Raw genomic sequence first — 19,288 nt, 5'->3', positions numbered from 1 at the left:
CTACGCGGAAGTGATAAAAAAAATTCTGGATTATACATTTTTCAAGGCTTGTACCTTGGAACCTATTTCATGGTTTGCGTTCTCGAGTCAACAGGCAATGTTTTGTGCAAATGAGCGGCCGGATCGCATTAAGGGTTTTCTGTTAGAACAGTGTCGTGTTAGCGGCCCCTAAGTTAATAACTAATGATTGTTGTGACAGAAGTGAATCAATCAAAACTAACTTTAGTTGGACAATAACTTTACTCTAGAGCTGCTGTGAAGCCAAAACAATCTCTGTTACTTTTCCTATGATCACTGTAAAGGTGCTTTGAAACAATCTATATTGTTAAAAGTGCTATATAAATGAAGGTGACGACTTGACTATGAACTCGTAATTACAATGTCTTCGACTCCACTTGAAGAGCACATAAACACAGCAGTAAAGTGGCTCTCCTTGACCAGGAATGAGGAAACTGCTTTACAGACACTCCTGTTTTACACACGTCACTCAAACACAGAAGCAGGAAACTATTTCAACTCCTCGGTTCAGAGAAACAGAAACTGAAGTGTTGTTGAGCTGTTGTGTGTTCGTGTCTCTGTATTCATGCAGTAAAATGGCAGAAACCAGAATTTCAGTGGATCAGAATGAGTTCATGTGTCCAGTGTGTCTGGATCTCCTGAAGGATCCAGTGACTATCCACTGTGGACACAGTTACTGTAAGATCTGCATTACAGACTGCTGGGATCAGGAGGATGAGAAGAGAGTCTACAGCTGCCCTCAGTGCAGACAGACCTTCAGTCCAAGACCTGCTTTAGCTAAAAACACCATTCTGGCTGAACTGGTGGAGAAACTGAAGAAGACTAAACTTCCTGCTGACTGTTACGCTGGAGCTGGAGACGTGGAGTGTGACGTCTGTACTGGAAGAAAATACAAAGCCGTCAAGTCCTGTCTGGTGTGTCAGGAATCTTACTGTCAAACTCATTTTGACCGTCATGAGGAATATCACTCTCGTAAACCACACAAAGTGATCGATGCCACTGGACGACTGCAGGACATGATCTGCCGTAAACATGATAAAGAGCTAGAAATGTTCTGTATTACTGATCAACAGTGCATCTGTGTGTTGTGTAAAGAGTATGAACATAAAAACCACAATGTATCAACTGCAGCACAGAGGACAGAGACACAGGTATGAACTGAGAGCGATTGATCACACAGAAATGAAAGTGTCTTTATTTACTTCCTCATTTACTCATGCTGGTCCAAACCGGTTTGACTGAGTTTCTTCTGTGGAATATAAAAGATGATATTTTGAAAAATGTCTCATATATTTTAGTTTATACATTGAAAGTCAATGGAATAAAAAAGTTTCAAGCTCAAAAAAGGAGAAAAAGCATAAAGTAATCTAAACAACTAGTGGTTAAAGAAAGGAGTACGCTTAAGTGTATTGACATGCACTTGTAGAGTACTTCAATTTAAAAGTATATTTAAAAAAAGTGTACTTGCAGATAATATAATCTTAAATTAAATGAAAGGCCACTTAAGTGCACTTAAAGATAGTAAACTTTCATGACTGTTTCATAAGAACACTTTATAAAGTACACCTTTTTATAATGTAAAATTTAAAGTTTTACTTAAGTTTTATTTTAAAGTACATTTTAATAATATTTAATATTTAAATTTAACTCAATAGAATTATGAAATTACATTGTATACATAAATACTATATTTAAGTGGGTCAAAATGTCACTCTTAAGTTTAGTTAATTACTTTAAATTTAAACTATACATTTTTTATTTTATTTAATAGCAATTAACATGCAATTATTTGTCTGAAAACATTACGTTCAGTTCACACTTATTTCACAATTATATTAGTATATTATTTCCAAAATATATTACTTTTAAAAGAGCCAAGTTGCAAGATCTTTAACCACTTCACCAACTCTGGATTCATGTAACTTTAATGTGTGTGTGACAGTAGTTTTATGTGTGATTCCCTGTCACTGGTGTGTCCTCCAGAAACAGCTGAAGGAGACGCAGATGAAGATCCGGCAGAGGATCCAGCAGAGACAGAAAGATCTTCAGCATCTGAGAGAGGCTGTGAAGTCTCATAAGGTGAGTCTGGAGAAGAAGAGAAGTGTGAGACGTCTCAGTTTGGACTCTGTCAGTCCTGCTGAAGCCACTGTGTGATTGTGATGTGTGTGTAACAGCGCTCTGCACAGACAGCAGTGGAGGACAGTGAGAGGATCTTCACTGAGATCATCCGCTCCATTGAGAGAAGCCGCTCTGAGGTCACACAGCGGATCAGAGATCAGGAAAAGACTGCAGTGAGTCGAGCTGAAGGACGACTGGAGCGACTGGAGCAGGAGATCAATGATCTGAGGAGGAGAGACGCTGAGCTGGAGCAGCTTTCACACACACAAGATCACATCCAGTTCCTGCAGGTAACACAGATCTAGAAGAACAGGATCATATATCATATGTTGTTTTTGGCTGGTTAGTGACACTGAAACTTCACAAGGACTTTTAAGGATCCCAAGGTCAGCTTTTGTTGGGTTTTTATAGGCATTGTTTACACCTCACTTCCTGTCTGGAGTCTTTGTGGGCAAATTCATCAGTGTTTTACTGGTTAACAGTTATCAACATAAAAATCAATCTTATCAGCTTTAAAGATCACCTGACCCAAAATTGGAGACAATTACTTAAAATATTTTAGTAGAAATAAAAGATTTAATTAAAAAGAGCATGAAAAATCTGGATATTGATGTCATCAAGTTCACTGATTTCATGAAGACAGAAGAAACCAGAAGGAACATTGAGTCAATATTTAATGTTAAATTCCCCAGGGCTTTGTAAGTGTGTCTCTTTAAACAGAAGATGATCAGATGAGAGTCTGACTGATGATTATATGATAACACAACACTCGACTGAATCTGACTGAACTCCTGACAACATCTCAGTCAACGGCTCATTCTGCTCTCATGAAATGTTTCTCTGTCATAACTGGATCTTGCTCAAGTCCACGAAGTGAAACTGTGAACATGCTTTTCCTCAATTCTTCTCAACATGCAGATGTTTTATCCTCCAAACACCTGGAAAGTTCACACATAGTCCCTTGTGAAAAAGTGTCATTAATTGAATGTGCACTTAACCACAAGACGAAGAAGATTGATACAAAAGACTATATTAACAAAGGAATAATCCTAACCGTGCACAAAACATCAACCAGAACTAATTCATGTTCAACAGGCTAATTGATATACCAAGTATATAGTGTCAGCGAGATTTTGTGTGAGTTTTCTGTTTATGTGTGTCAGTTCATCCAGAAAACTAACCATATTTCAAAGACAATAGAAGTAATTCTGAAATTACATTTAAATATACTTAAAACCTAGTTAAGTGGGTTAAAAGGTTCTCTAAATATTAGCTAATTGCATTTAATATAAATGTTGACTAAATTGTAATACATTTATTTAATTAAAATAATTATTTTAATTACAATTTTAAAATAATTGTATTTATTATACTATATATATTATTATATTATATATCAGTGTGAAATACTAGAGTGTGTAGCATTAAATGCTGAATATGAGAAGAATGATCTGAGTGTGTGAAAGTGCTGGACTGAAGCGAGTCACTGAAGAGAAGTCGAGTCCACAAGAGCCGCTCAGATCTGATATAGTGCAGGTTATTGGCTGAAGTGTGGAGATGATGAGTTTTGATTTCTGTTTTCTGTAGAGTTTCCAGTCTCTCTCAGCACCTCCTGAATCTACAGACGAACCCGACGTTTCCTTCAGTTCTCTCTCCTCTTTTGATGGCGTGACAGAATCTGTCCGTCAGCTGAGAGACAAACTGCAGGATTTCTGCAAAGAGGAGATCAAGAAGATCTCAGACGGAGGTAAAGTCCTGCGCCTCGTTTATACAGACGTGTGGAGAAACATCCCAAATCTGGACGTACAACAGTTTCCAAAATGTTCCTTCAATTTATAAAACGTCTATTTTCACAAAAATGTCCTTAACCCTCATTTTTGCTTTGGGGTCAGTATGATCCCGATCGACTTTTCTTTAATTAAAAAAACATGGTTCCCTTCATCTCAGTGGATTACAATGTTGTGACTTTTTCTAAATGATCTATCTATACTGGTGAGACCTACCACACACCACACACCACACACCACACACCACACACCACACACACACTATTATTAAAAATGTATTTTTTATTTATTTGCAATCACTCTATAAATGTTGGGGTCACACTGAGTGTGAACAGGAAACCAAGAGCATATGAAGGTTAAATGCGTCTCAGTTTATTAATAACAGGTCGTCTTTTATATAAACATGATGGAGGAGATTATTCAGAAATGAGTCCATCATCTAATATCATAGAGCATCAGATTTTGAAACACCTTAAAGGTGCAGCTTGGACACATCTTCAGTGAAGGACCCAGGGTCATAGGGTGTTTCGGGTCTTTGATCTTCAGACACCCTCATCTGGGCGACCCAACCGGGGTTGATCAGGCCCCGGTTTGTGTCAAAGCAGCGCGCTACTCCATACTTCTCCCCTTTTGATCCACAACCACCTAGAGGCTTTTCCTGCGGCCTCACTGATGTTTTTAGTGGCTCTTCTTTCACGCAACCCTCTGATGCCAAGGAGCCCGAATGCCCGATGCACAGATTGACTTAGAAAGCCCCTGCATCCCACTTCTATCGGTTCACAGCGGGCACTCCATCCACTCCCTCTGCATGCCTCAACCAGCTCGAGATATTTGGCCTTCTTCCTTTCGAATGCCTCCTCCATCCTGTCCTCCCAGGGGACAGTAAGCTCCACTAGCACAACTTGCTTTGTTGAATCAGATGTTAAGACCAGATCTGGCCTCAGTGATGTCCTTGCTATGTGCTCTGGGAACTTTAACTGCCTCCCAAGGTCCGAATGCAACTGCCAGTCTCGGGCCGAGGCTAGCAGTCCTGTTGAGGCCTTACGTTCTCCCTGAGGTTTCTCCCCTGCCCTAACAAAGGAGATATTGTGCCTCACTGGGACTTGATGTTTAGACTCCCGGATTGCAGTGCAGATGGTGTCCGCTACTACCTTCAGCACCTGGTTATGGCGCCACGTGTACCTCCCCTGTCCTAGTGCTACAGAGCAGCAACTCAGGATGTGCTCCAGGGAACCACGAGCCGGACACAGAGGGCATGTTGGTGTTTCTGCTAGGCCCCAAATGTGAAGGTTAGATGGACTTGGGAGGACATCATACACCGACTGGATCAAGAACTTAAGTCTTGCGGGTTCTGACTTCCATAGTTCTGTCCAGGTAATCTTCCGGGCGGCTGCATGATTCCAATTGGTCCACGCTCCTTGCTGGCGCATTGCCACGGTCCTACTTAGGCGATCCTTCTCCACCTCAGCACGAATCTCTCCCTGCACCATCTGGCGTCTCTCTCGTCCTTGGGCTTTGTCGTAGCGTGGTTTTATGTGGCTACCTAGACCCGCTCTTCCCACTGCCACAGCGCCAACTAAGACACTATGTCTCAGCCTTGCTTCTGCCTTTTCGACTGCCTCTTGCGCTCGCCATTTCCTCCCAGTTCTGACCTTGATACCGGCAGAAGAGACTCTGGTGTCAGCAGAGTCTCTGTAAAGCAGCACCTCCCTGGCTCTGGTGACTTTGAACTCCTCAGTCAGGCCAGTAAAAGGAAGCTGCAACTTGTTGCTGTGCCCATACAGAGCAATGCTGCTCAGGCTCTTCGGCAGACCCAGCCATCTACGCAGATATTGGCTGATATTACGTTCAAAGCCCTCCACAATGGATACTGGGACTTCATAAATCAGTAGCGGCCACAGGAGTCTACCATGCTGGTATATCCATGCCTTGAACTTTCCCGGGAGACCGGACTTGTCCACCTCTGATAGCCAAGTCTTCAGCTCCATGTGGGCTGCCTCCACCGCTGCCTTGTCCTTCAGGGTGCTGTCGAAGATCTTTCCTAGGCTCTTCACGGGCTTCTCTGACACTGTTGGAATAGTGACTCCATTCACATAAAAGCGGTATTTGTCCTCCACTCTCCCCTTTCTCAGGACCAAGGATCTGGACTTGGCGGGCTTGAACATCATTCTTGCCCATGCCGTGATCCTTTCCAGACCACGGAGGAGCCACCTGCACCCTGTCACTGATGTTGATGTGACAGTCAGATCGTCCATGTAGGCTCGGATTGGCGGTTGGCGAATGCCGGATCTGGACAGGGGACCCCTACATTCCACCTCAGCAGCCTTGACCAGCATGCTCATCGCTAGGGCAAACAATACCACTGAAATGGTGCAGCCTGTGATAATGCCCTTCTCTAGGCGGTGCCACGCAGATGTTACTGTTCCCGAGGTGAATCTCAAGTTGAAACTGTTGTAGTAGTCCCTTATGAGTTCAGTGATCTTCTCAGGGATGTGGTGTAACGTCAGAACTGTTGTCACCAGCTTGTGTGGAATTGATCCGTAGGCGTCGGCCAGGTCAAGCCAAAGGACTGCCAGGTCTCCTCGATTTTTCTCTTGCCTCCCGGATCAACTGGGTGATCACTCCTGTATGTTCCAAACAGCCCGGCATGCCTGGGACTCCACCCTTCTGCACCGAGGTGTCAATGTAGGAATTCCTCAGAAGATACTCAGATAACCTGTTGGCAAGAATCTTGAAAAAGATTTTGCCTTCCACACTGAGCAGAGAGATGGTACGAAACTGCGTGATGTCACTCGTGTTCTCCTCCTTTGGTATCCAAACACCCTCTGCATGACGCCATTGCTGGGCCACCTTCCCCCTCCGCCATACTACCCTGATGAGTCTCCACAGCCTCTCCAGGAGTCTCGGGCAATATTTATAGACTTTGTATGGCACTCCACTTGGGCCTGGGGCTGCGCTGGAGCGTGCAGCTCGTAGAATGTTCCTGACCTCTGCCAAAGTGGGCTCCTTGGTATTAAACTGGAAAGCGGGTTCTGGTGGTGTGGGTAGTTCTTTGCAGGTGGGCAGGTTCTCCTCTCTCTTGCGGTCACTGTATTTGTCACTGAGGTGCTGATTGATCTCCTCCTCTGGGCATCGCAGGGTCCCACTCCGCTTTTGCCCCAGCAGCTGCTTCGTAAAGCTAAAGGGATTTGCAATGAACGCCATTCGCTTGCGAGCTCTCTCTCTGCCTCTCCTCCTGTGCCTCTCAGCCCGTCTCATCGAGATGAGTTTCTGCCTCAAGATGTCCCTGAGCTCTGTCAGGGCTGGCTTTTCCTCCTCACTCGCCCTCTTATATTGACGCCTTAGGGCCTTCAGCTCTTTCCTGAGCTGGGAGATCTTGATCTCCCGCCGGTTTGGTCTAGCGATGTTCTGAGCCTTCGGTAATTTGATGCCAAATCTCTCTGCACCGATGCTGATGATTAGTGTACTCATCCACTGCAATCGCTGATCAACTTCTCCTCTGCATGATGCATCTAGAGTAGCCTCAACATCCTCGTCAAATTGCCGCCACTCGGCCTCCTTGTTTGCAGCGGGCCATAATACCCGACGATGTTCTGATGGTTTGCTAGGTGAAGCATGGCGAGCATGGAGGTGCTGGACACTATGGGGTGACTCCGGTTCCTGCTCCTCCTCCGTCTCACCAGGATCAGTGCTTAGCACTGGTTCTGTGCGTTGCTCCACTTGCTTCCTCCTTGTGCACCCCATCTTGGCCTAATATATTATAAATATCTCAGAAATGAATGTATTGTATCTTGTCATTTCTCTTCACATGTTCATGTTTATTTCCACAGTCACTTTCCCCAACATGAATCCCAAGACCAGGAACGACTTCCTACAATGTGAGTCTCTAGAAAACCAGCAGAAAAACTCCTGAATGTGTTCATGTTCTTCCTGTAGAAGGAGAAATAAATCCTGATAGAAGAGTTTATAATTGATCATGTAAATGATGATTTGCACAGGATATTTGGTCCGCTGCACTGAGACACTGATGATACACTGAACATGATTCATGAAGAGTTCAGATACATTAAAAGATCAGACAGATTCATAATTCCTGTTTCTGATGTGTTTTCTCTCCATCAGATTCCCATCAGCTCACTCTGGATCTGAACACAGCGAATACACGCCTCAGTCTGTCTGAGAGGAACAGAGTTATTACTGACACTGACACACAACAGCCGTATCCTGATCATCCAGACAGATTTGATCATTATCTTCAGGTATTGTGTAGAGAGAGTGTGTGTGGACGCTGTTACTGGGAGATTGAGTGGACTGGGTGTGGTGTGTTTATATCAGTGTCATATAAGAGCATCAGCAGGAAGGGATCGGGTTATGAGTGTTTGTTTGGATATAATGATCAGTCCTGGAGTTTGCACTGCTCTTCCTCCAGTTTCACATTCAGACACAATAACACACACACTGTTCTCCCTGTAAAGCCCACCAGCAGAAGAATAGGAGTGTGTGTGGATCACAGTGCAGGAACTCTGTCCTTCTACAGTGTCTCTGACACAATGAGCCTCATCCACACAGTCCAGACCACATTCACTCAGCCGCTCTATCCTGGGTTTTGGGTTTGTCCTGGATCATCAGTGAAACTGTGTTGATGAACAGATTGTAAAGATTTTACCCAGAATACTTTGAGCTGCTCGATAAACCAGTAACAGTGAGATACAGAGACTCTTATTTTAATTTCTTTAATATAGCGTAACTTCTGCCACAGAAATAACAGAATAAATGTGTGTATTAAATCCTTCAGTAAGAATGGTGTGTGTGTTTGTGTTTATTAAGCTATAATTGTATTGATGGAAACCATATTCATTTAGTTTGTATTGTAGTGACACATAATACTTGTAATATTACTATTAAAAGTACCTTTCATTTGAAATTATTAAACAAACAAAATAACAGATTGAGGATAGTGTTGTTTTGAATATTGAAAAAAGTAACAGTGAGATTTCACAGAGACTCTTATTTAAAGTGTGTGTGTGTGTTTGTAATTGTATTGGAAATCATAATTTATTGTATATTAAATCATACCTTTTTATTGTAGTTACACAATAATTGTAATATTACTATCAAAAGTACAATTAATAATTACAATAATAAACAATAATTACACAAACAAACTGAACAGATTGAGGATAGTGTGGTTTTGAATAATGAATAATAGAATCAGTCGTGAACAATGTAAGGAGTGAAGATGTGGAAATGACATCAGTAGTGGAGAAAATAGTGGAAAACAATCAGTTCAAAATGTGAGAAACTGATGCAGAAGATGAGGGATGAAGATGAGGGATGAAGCAGCACTTTCTGAGATCTCAGATATTGGGTCTCAAGGGAAATCACAAACTCTTTAGAAGAAATTAAAGACTTTCACAACGTTTGATAAAGTTGTTGATGTAAAATAGTTCTGTCCAGGGGCCAGTGACGGACTGGCCATTGGGCAATGTGGGCAAATGCCACTGCGGCCGCCTGGTCTCATCACTTGTTGTGGCCGCATCACAAACAAATAAATAGGCTAAATAAAGCGAGGAAGCGGCCGCCTATTGGCGCAATGGCTGCAAGCGGCAGCACCACCAGCGGCTCGCTCGCCGCTCATCACAACCATATAAAAAGGCTAAATAAATAAATAAAGTATAATATATGAACTGACAAAATGTAAAAATGTGTACCTTGCTTGAATGCAATTTAAGTCGCTTTGGATAAAAGCGTCTGCCAAATGCATAAATGTAAATGTAAATATGAATAAAATAATTATAAATTAAGCGGAGCTGCAGGCGGCCACAAAAAACAAGGAAAAAAGCAAACAAACAAACACCACGGCCTATCTCTGGAAAATAATAGCCTTATGAACTAAATAATAATAATGACTTTTTATTTCTATTTTTCCTGTAAAGGACAAATAGCCTAAATGTATGTAATCTCTCTATTTATAAGGTATTTTGAATTTCTCGCGATCTCAACTTCATGAAATTCGCGAAGGAATTTCTCGCGATCATTGACCTGATGAGATGATAGATACTAGGCTTGTTTGAGATGCGCCTTGCCTCACCTGAAATGTATGCGAGAGTAGGCGGCGTCGTTGAGGAGAGGAGTGAAAAAAGTGCAGGCAAGCCGGACAATTCTCTCTTCCCGTAGTGGATCTGACACCTGTGAGATCAAAGATGGATATCGCGGGATTCACGCTCGTGCACAGTGTTGCTAATAAACTTGATCTAATTTAAGTTCTGTTTCTTTTATAAGAAAATAAATATAATGAACAAGACACACCAAAGTACTTGTTATTTAATTACATACCAAAGACGTGTTTATCAATAATTTTTACTTTAATTACATATGTTTTATAAAAAAAAATTAATAAATATGACAACAATCATATAGAGATCACTATCTGGTCAGAGAGTTTGGGAATACTCACACATAATTTATACATAAAAACACGAAATCAGAGTTTTAAATTCAAACATTTTAAAAGAGAACAATACATCACGGTTGTTTAAACCAATGAGCATTAAGCTGTGTCGTCAGCAAGTCGTTTCCCATCGTGCTTTTGCGCAGTCGGTGGAGAGCAACTGCGCGCAACTGCAGAATCCGACACGTGCGCCTTGCGATCGCGAGAGTGTTTTGACATACGTCAGCATGACATCAGAGCCAGGCGGACAGCTCTCGGACACTTTTCTAACCGGCATGCATCTCGCGCTGATCACCGGTGATCGGTTCTGCGCATATTTTGCTCATCTCAAACAAGCTGACAAGTGAATGATGACTTGAGAAGACAAATGTGGCCTCTCTGCTAAAATTGCCAGGGCCTCTTTTTGGTGCCAGTCCGCCACTGCCAGGGGCCTGTTTCAATAAGGAGGTTCAACCAACTCTGAGTTAAAACTTGAACTCTGAGTTGACTTACCCTGAGATGGGAAACTCTGAGTTTTCGGTTTCAGATCAGCTGAAATTGGTTAGTTCAATCAACTCTGACTGACTCTGAGTTGAGCGTGTGCACCACAACTATAAAAAGCCATTATCAATGGAGCGCAGATATTATGAGTCACCATGGCAACAGCGCCAGACACAAAGAGGAATTACTGTTATACAGTGTTGGGTGTAGTTAATTACCAAGTAATCTAAATATTGTAATTTAATTAAAGGGATTACTCTTAATTCTTCTGTAATTTAAAATAAAATATGATGTAATTACATTAAATAGGCTACTGCATAGACTATAGAACAATTCTGTATAAAACAACAGTGGATTTAACATACATTTTTAAAAGGTATATTTTGAATGTAACCTTCTCCCTCTACACACTTTGGTCAATTCAAGAATAATTCATGCAATTGTATATTGTTAATTTTGAAAGCATTAAAAGTGCAGTTTCTTGTCTCTCCTCGTTGTATTGTTCAAGTGGTTGAGGTTGATATGGGACTTAGTAATTAATAATAAGTAGACCAATACTTTCTAAAAATAGTAATTATTACATTAATCTAATTACACTGTTGAAGATGTCATTTGTAGTTAGTAATTAATAACTATTTTAGAGTAACTGTTATAATATCAGGTGAAACTGGAAGAACAGTTATTCAACCTAATTTTAATTTTCATGAAGGCTAGGTGCAATCCTGCAGGCATTAAAATAATGTGGCAGCAGCTGAAAATAAAAAAAATATAAAAACATAATTCAATCAGGTAAGGCTTGAGCATATCGTGGGTGTAGGCTATCTGACTTTACAAACATTTGACATATTACATAACTAAATAGCATCCAGTGTCTAGCAGTGCAGCAGCATTTTTGGCTGAGGGAATTCCTTCATCAGAGCCGGTCACTCCCGAAGATCCAAGGGCCTTCATAAAATGTAAGAGGTCTATGTGTTATTTTTTATATAGGGTATTTTTGATATTTCCATTTATTTTACTTTGGGTTGGGTTTTTCATTGGTCCCAATAGATTCTGATATCTATTGGGACTAATATCTATAATATCTGTCTTTTGGAGCCTCATGTCCCAACAGAACCCCAGACAGTTTTAAGTTGCCTACTCAATACACCAGAAATTATGACAAATAGTGTTATAAAGTGTACACATGCTCATCTTCACAGGATGATGGGTATGAAGAAACAGTTTCTGCGCCACAGAGAGGCCTACAGGGTAATGTTAATATTATGTGTCTACACAGACAATCTACACATTCACATTTGTATGTGGCGTAGCCTATAGAATCGAAGTTTATATCTAAGTATAAAAGGACATTCTTATCCCCCAAGTGATTTTCAGTAAATTCCACAGTTTAATTCTGTAGAATTTGTTTAGAACTACATGATGTAACTCTAATGTACTGTATTTTCAGTTGCCAGTTAAGGAGTTATACTTCATCTTATATTTAAAAAAACAAAACAACAACAGTAAAAACAGCAATGAATAAATGTACAGAAAGAATGAATGAGGTGTTTAAACACCGCTTCTGTAATAGACTGGGTTTCTTATGTTTGGGGTTCTCATGTTGTGAAATGCTGTGATGTGATTAGTTCTTAAGGTCACGTGACTCAGTGTAATCAGGAAGCTCAGAAGTGAGCTGCAGAGCTGTGTTGTATGTATGCGGCTGTTCTCTGTCAGTTCTTCAGTAAACGTTACTGAGTTATTACAACCACCGTCTTCAGTGTTTTATTCGGACCTCAAGATATTACATTGGCGACGAGGATGGCGCTAATAGGACGAGTGGAAGAGTTCAAGGAGTCGCGGGAGGATTTCGCTTCCTACCTGGAGAGATTTGAACTATGGCTACTGGCAAACGAAATAAAAGCAGAAAAACAGGTCAGTGTATTCTTAGCGTGCATTGGACCAGAAACTTATGGACTGCTGAAGAACTTGGTAATACCAAAGAAGCCCGCAGAAATGACTTATAAAGAGTTGACGGACACATTGAAATCACATTATCAGCCGAAGCCTTTGGTCATAGCGGAGAGATTCCGTTTTCAAAAACGTGATCAAAAAGAAGGAGTCAGTGACGGATTACATAGTGGCAGTAAGACAATTGTCGAAGGATTGTGAATACGGAACTCATTTAGATGACGCATTGAGAGATCGCCTTGTGAGTGGACTGTCCGCTGAATCGATTCAAAGAAAATTACTGGCGGAAAGAGAGCTGACGTTTGCCCGAGCATGTGAGATAGCGTTGACAATGGAGATGGCGTCGAAAAATTCTCTTGAAATCTTGGGAAAAGTACAGGCTGCAGCTGTAAATCAAGTCTCTAAATCATATCTTGGAAGCAAAGGACAACGCCAGTTTAGACATGGAAATGAGAATCCAAAACTGAAAAATTATCAGGAAGGGGACAGCGAACAAAGATGCTACCGTTGTGGGGGAGGGGGACACTCACCTCAGGAATGCCGGTTTAAAAATGAGAAATGTCATGCGTGCTCCAAGACAGGGCATATTTCCAGAGCATGTCGGAATAGGAGACAGACTGCCAAGGCCCAGTACGTGGAAATGGAGGATCACAATGTAGACAGTGAAGATGACCCGTTAGGGGTTTTTACAGTTTACATGGCATCCAGTGGAGATGGAGGCATTAAAGTTAATGTGAAAGTGTGTGAGGAGGACATTAGTATGCAGTTGGATACAGGTGCGGCAGTGTCTCTTGCATCTGAAGTGTTGCATCAAAATAAGTTTCCGCATTTACCCATTGAAAAGTCCAACATCAGATTAAAAGCGTACTCCGGAGAAATAATTCCCCTTCTTGGCTATGTTCAGGCACCAGTGCAGTACGGGGACCAGAAAGCTACACTGCCTCTCATCATAGTGAAAGGAAATAGGCCGGCTCTGTTTGGCCGAAATTGGTTAGAGAAGCTGACGCTGGACTGGAGGAATATTTTCACAATCGAAAAAGGAGTTAAACACGGCGACCCGGAATTACAAGCAGTACTGCAGCGCCACTCTGTGGTGTTTTCGGAGAAGGTCAGTGCCATAGAGGAGTTCAGAGCAACAATAAGAATGCAGCCGGATGCGCAGCCAGTCTTTTGCAAAGCCCGGCCGGTGCCGTATTCATTGAAAGAGGCTGTGGAAAAAGAACTGGATAGGTTAGAAAAAGAGGGAATAGTTTCCAAAGTGGATCGTAGCAAATGGGGGGCCCCGATCGTAGTTGTACCGAAGGCCGATAAATCCATCCGCATCTGTGGGGATTACAAGGTCACGATAAATAACCAGCTGGAAGTAGAGACTTATCCCCTGCCCAACACTGAGGATTTATTTGCGACTCTAGCAGGAGGGAAGTGGTTCTCAAAGTTAGATCTTTCTCATGCTTACCAGCAGTTGAGATTGGACAAAGACTCGGAAGAGTATTTAACCATTAATACTCACAGAGGACTTTACCGCTACCATCGTCTCAGCTATGGGGTTGCCAGCGCACCGTCAATTTTTCAATCAGTGATGGACCAGATTCTACAAGGGCAAGAAGGGGTGACTTGTTTCCTGGATGACATCTTGATCACAGCCGACACAAAAGCCTTGCACTTAAAAAGGCTGGATGCAGTGTTGAGCTCTCTTGCACGCTATGGTTTGAGAGCAAAGTTGGCCAAGTGCAGATTTCTACAGTCAAGTGTAGAGTATTTGGGGCATCGGATAGATCAGGAAGGCCTGCACCCCACTCAGCACAAAGTGGAGGCTATTGTAAATGCCCCAAAGCCCACAAATGTCTCTGAGTTGCGTGCTTATTTGGGGCTGTTGAACTATTATGGCCGTTTTCTGAGAAACTTGTCTAGTGTGCTACAGCCATTGCACACTCTGCTAAAAAAAGAGGAAAAATGGAGCTGGACACCTGCATGTGAGGAAGCCTTCAAGAAAGGTAAAGAAATGTTGCTGAGCAGCACGGTTCTGGTACATTATGACACAGAGAAGCCGTTGAGATTGGCATGTGACGCATCCCCGTACGGGGTGGGGGCAGTCATTTCTCATGTGATGGACAATGGGGACGAGAGACCAGTTGCGTTCGCCTCGCGTACTCTTACGGAGGCCGAGCAAAAGTATGCGCAAATAGAAAAAGAGGCACTGGCAATCATTTACGGAGTGAGGAAATTTCACAAGTATCTATATGGACGCAAATTTACCCTCATCACTGATCACAAACCTTTGCTGGCTATTTTGGGGCCAAAATCAGCGGTGCCTACATTGGCAGCTTTGCGCATGCAGCGCTGGGCGTTGATTCTCATGGCTTACAGTTATGAGCTAGAATACAAAAAGTCGTCGGACCACCTGAATGCTGATGCGATGTCCAGACTTCCCGTGACCGGGTTGGACAACACAGCGCAGGAATCCAACATTTTCTACTTCTCACACGTGGAAGAGTTGCCAGTAACCGCTCAGGACATAAAAGTAGGCACCAGTAGAGATCCGTTGTTGAGCAAGGTTTGGAGCTTCACCATGAATGGATGGCCTAACTACCTGAATGATGAAAGCCTGAAACCGTACTTTCTCAGGAGGCATGAGCTGTCAGCCGATCAAGGTTGTGTTTTGTGGGGTCTCAGAGTCATTGTTCCTCAAATGCACCGGCCGCAGATTCTCAAAGATCTGCACCATGAACACCCCGGCATCTGTAAGATGAAGGCCCTAGCTCGCAGCTATGTATGGTGGCCAGGGTTGGATGGCGAGATTGAGAACTTAGTCCAAAACTGTGCTGTGTGTCAGGCCGTGCAGAAGGTACCTGCAGTGGCACCGCTCCATCCCTGGCGGTGGCCTGTCAGAGTGTGGCAGAGAATCCATCTGGACTTCGCGGAGAAGGATAGACAGTACTACCTGGTGATAGTGGATAGTCATTCTAAATGGCTGGAGGTTTTCCACATGACCTCCACAACGTCTAGCCGAACCATAGAGGTGTTGCGCAACCTATTTGCTGCATATGGTCTTCCTGAAGAGGTCGTGTCGGATAATGGACCCCAGTTCGCCTCCGCAGAATTCAAGCAGTTCCTTGACAAAAATGGAGTAAAACAAACTTTGGTACCACCATATCATCCAGCATCGAATGGAGCGGCTGAGAGGTCGGTGCAAATATTGAAGCGGTCTCTTGTGAAGCAGGTTCTGGACGCAAGTGGACAGCCCAGCATCTCGCTGCAGCACAGGCTGTCAAACTTTCTGCTCATGTATAGGGCTACGCCGCACTCAGTCACAGGTCGCTCTCCTGCTGAGCTGTTTTTAAAGAGAGAGATTCGCACCCGGTTCAGTCTTTTGAGACCAGATCTGTCGCGCACTATAGAGAACCAGCAGGCAAAACAAAAGCTGTATCATGACAAAGAGAGACTGAAATTGAGAGAGTTTCAGGAAAACGACCAAGTCCGAGTGAAAAATTTCAGGGGAGGAGATGAGAAATGGACTGCCGCGACTGTCATAAAGCGCTTAGGTCCTGTGACATACCGTGTCTGGGAAGGAAACAGACAGCGGTCAGTTCATGTGGACCACATGCTGTGGAGAAGAGGAGAACTCAAGGAACGGGAGTCATGTGCACTTTTTGAGGGCCGAGACTTTACTTCAGAGGCTTCACCAGAGCCTGACCCAGTATCGGCCTGCGGAGTGAAACTGCCGGACTCCGACTCCTCAGAGAAGGGAGTCTGCCTGGGTCCAGCACTGTCAGGCAATGTGACGTCTACTCCGGGCAGCCATAACAGCACCACTGCTGTATCTTCCGGAGTGGAGCCAAGGAGAAATCCAGAGAGACTCAGGAATGCTCCCAAGAGACTGGACTTGTAAGATGTCAGATAGAGGCAGGGTTTATATATAAAAAAAAATATATATAGTTGAAGTACTGTTCCGGGTTCAAGAAGAGCTAGTAAGTTAAGGTTGTTTATTTTTTGGTAAACAGGGTTTAATATTAAAGGGGAGGAATGTAATAGACTGGGTTTCTTATGTTTGGGGTTCTCATGTTGTGAAATGCTGTGATGTGATTAGTTCTTAAGGTCACGTGACTCAGTGTAATCAGGAAGCTCAGAAGTGAGCTGCAGAGCTGTGTTGTATGTATGCGGCTGTTCTCTGTCAGTTCTTCAGTAAACGTTACTGAGTTATTACAACCACCGTCTTCAGTGTTTTATTCGGACCTCAAGATATTACAGCTTCCTCTTTAAAAAAGGGGAGGAGACCGCAAGAAACTCTGGGTTTACCGAAGAAAACCTGCTCCCGACCAGGTTAGGTTCACAGAGTAAGTTCCCATTGTAACTGACTCTGAGTATAAGTTACCCCTCTTTCAGAAACGGGCTTGACTTACCCTGCTTTCTCGGGTTTGATATACCTCCCATTCTGAAACGGAAAACCCAGAGTTTCCCTCATTTCAGGGTTAATATACTCAGAGTTTTCACTTAACCTCCTTTCTGAAACAGGCCCCAGATATGGAGAAGTGTGTCAGTGTTGTTGTTGTAAAAGCTGTGATCTCTACACTGTAAAAAAAAGCCAAATTTTACAGTAACATACTGTTTTTCATTAAAACAGTAATATACCGTAAAAAAAAATGCCTTCTGGGTGATATTTGTCGTTTTCGAGAAACTAGCCTACAGGAATATACTGTGAATTAACAGCGCTCAAAGTCGACTCTCAGAGGCTGTGTTCCAAAATCACACCCTATACCCTCATTCACTATTGCCTAGTTCACTAATACAGTCTACTTGACTGAGTGAATAATTTCATAGTTAATTCAGTTAATTTTCTAAGTTAATTGAGACACTGAGGAACACCTGCTGTTAACAATCAGAATCACTCCTCTATCAGAACAAGAGGAACATAAAAATCTTAGCAAAAGATCTTAGCAGAGGAGGATTAAACAACTCCACAAAAAGCATTACCAGATTCACTTATTACTAACCTGACTTTATTTACATCTACAGAAGGACTTATTGAAAGGTGGCAGAGGTTTAATGTCATTTTATTTTCATTTGATGTTACCATGATGGTGATCAGTGTTTGCTTTAGTTGGGCTCTTGACCTTTGAACATTAATTTTTCTTTGGCTGCGGTAGCTGTGTCTTAAAAATACATTTGCTATGGTGAAAATTTCAAATTTCAACATTGAATCAACTTCAGAACGTTATTACACCGAAAATAAAACATCGATTCAACATTGAAATGCGGTTGAATGGCGTGTCTGACGTTGATTCAACGTTAATTCGATGAGCAAAACGATGTTGTTTCAATGTCACGAGAAACGTTGTTTCCACATTGATTCGATGTCAGTTTGCTATCTATGACAATTGTATTGAGATATGTGAAGTGTTTGTCGTTGTTTTCGGAGTTGTCTTACCTCGTAGGCTAGTAACATAACTGCATATTTTTTTGTTGTTGTAAAAACGTTATGTTTATGCATCGGGCTAACGCAAACAAAGACTGATTGTGCTTTTATAATATGAACTCTGGGCTATGCTCGCTAACATAACATTAAATTCTTTATCTTATTTTTAGTTTTTTACTACAAACTACAAAGCAGTGGACTATAATCATTATTATAACGCAATTTAATTGATAAAAGCATCATTGTACTCCGTGTTAAACAATAAGTATTATCTAATATCTCTGTAAACACTGCTGGGTCATCTGACCAATCAACGCAGATTAGCGTCACGCAAAGGAGGGGTTTTGAAAATGAGTCGCTGAACGAATCATTTGGGAGTCGGTGAGCAAATCAGGTAAAAATAAATGCATATTATACGACAACAAAAGTGTTTTTTGTAGGGCTGTCAAACGATTAAAATATTTAATCACGATTAATCGCATTAATGTCATAGTTAACTCGCGATTAATCGCACATTTTTATCTATTCTAAATGTCTCTTGATTTCTTTTTGTCCCATTAGTTCTCTTACGTAGAGTTCTCTCGTACTGCGTCGAAGAACGCTACGGGAAAGATATTTCTTTGTCGAGATTGAAGCCAAAAATGAATCCTTAATTTTGTAATATTGTAAAACGCTTTTCTGAAGCATACAACCTAGGCGGAGCAATACAGCTCACCCATTGGCTGCTCTGCCAGAAAAGCACAGCCTATGCGAGGCCAGGACGCTGACCAATGAGGGCGCTTCGCGCCCTTCTGCGTCACCTCCCGCCCAAACAGGCGTGGCCTAGGCCTATAAATACGAGCATAGCTGTCTAACACGCCGATTTTCTAAAATTCACGAGCTACACGCATCGTTGGATTGGATTCGAGCCGCCACAGCTGTTTGGAACAAGCACCTCAGCAGGACGCGCCTCTTACCTGAAGCCGCTGGTCTTCGCCGCCTTCAGCCGCCGTTCCCTGCTGCGCTTCTCCGGCGTGGAATATCCTTTACATTATGTGTGTGTGTTTTGTGTGTGTGTTCGCCGTCGCGACACAC

The 19,288-nt window shown here is 42.5% G+C and overlaps 1 protein-coding gene across 1 annotated transcript; it reads left to right on the top strand.

Moving 5' to 3' along the window:
- The first annotated feature begins 491 nt into the window (after positions 1 to 491).
- Positions 492 to 9,011, top strand: LOC307005819 (tripartite motif-containing protein 16-like protein). The gene is made up of 6 exons (XM_079626292.1): positions 492 to 1,169; positions 2,002 to 2,097; positions 2,193 to 2,426; positions 3,724 to 3,883; positions 7,754 to 7,801; positions 8,046 to 9,011. The coding sequence occupies exons 1-6, from the start codon at positions 594 to 596 to the stop codon at positions 8,564 to 8,566; spliced, it is 1,635 nt and encodes a 544-aa protein (XP_079482418.1). The 5' UTR covers positions 492 to 593; the 3' UTR covers positions 8,567 to 9,011.
- The last annotated feature ends 10,277 nt before the right edge of the window (positions 9,012 to 19,288 follow it).

The sequence above is a fragment of the Phoxinus phoxinus genome, assembly GCF_949152265.1.
Source record: "Phoxinus phoxinus genome assembly, chromosome: 1".
NCBI lineage: Eukaryota > Metazoa > Chordata > Actinopteri > Cypriniformes > Leuciscidae > Phoxinus > Phoxinus phoxinus.
Note: the sequence above shows the minus strand (reverse complement) of the source record. Positions and strands in the feature narration are given on the sequence as shown.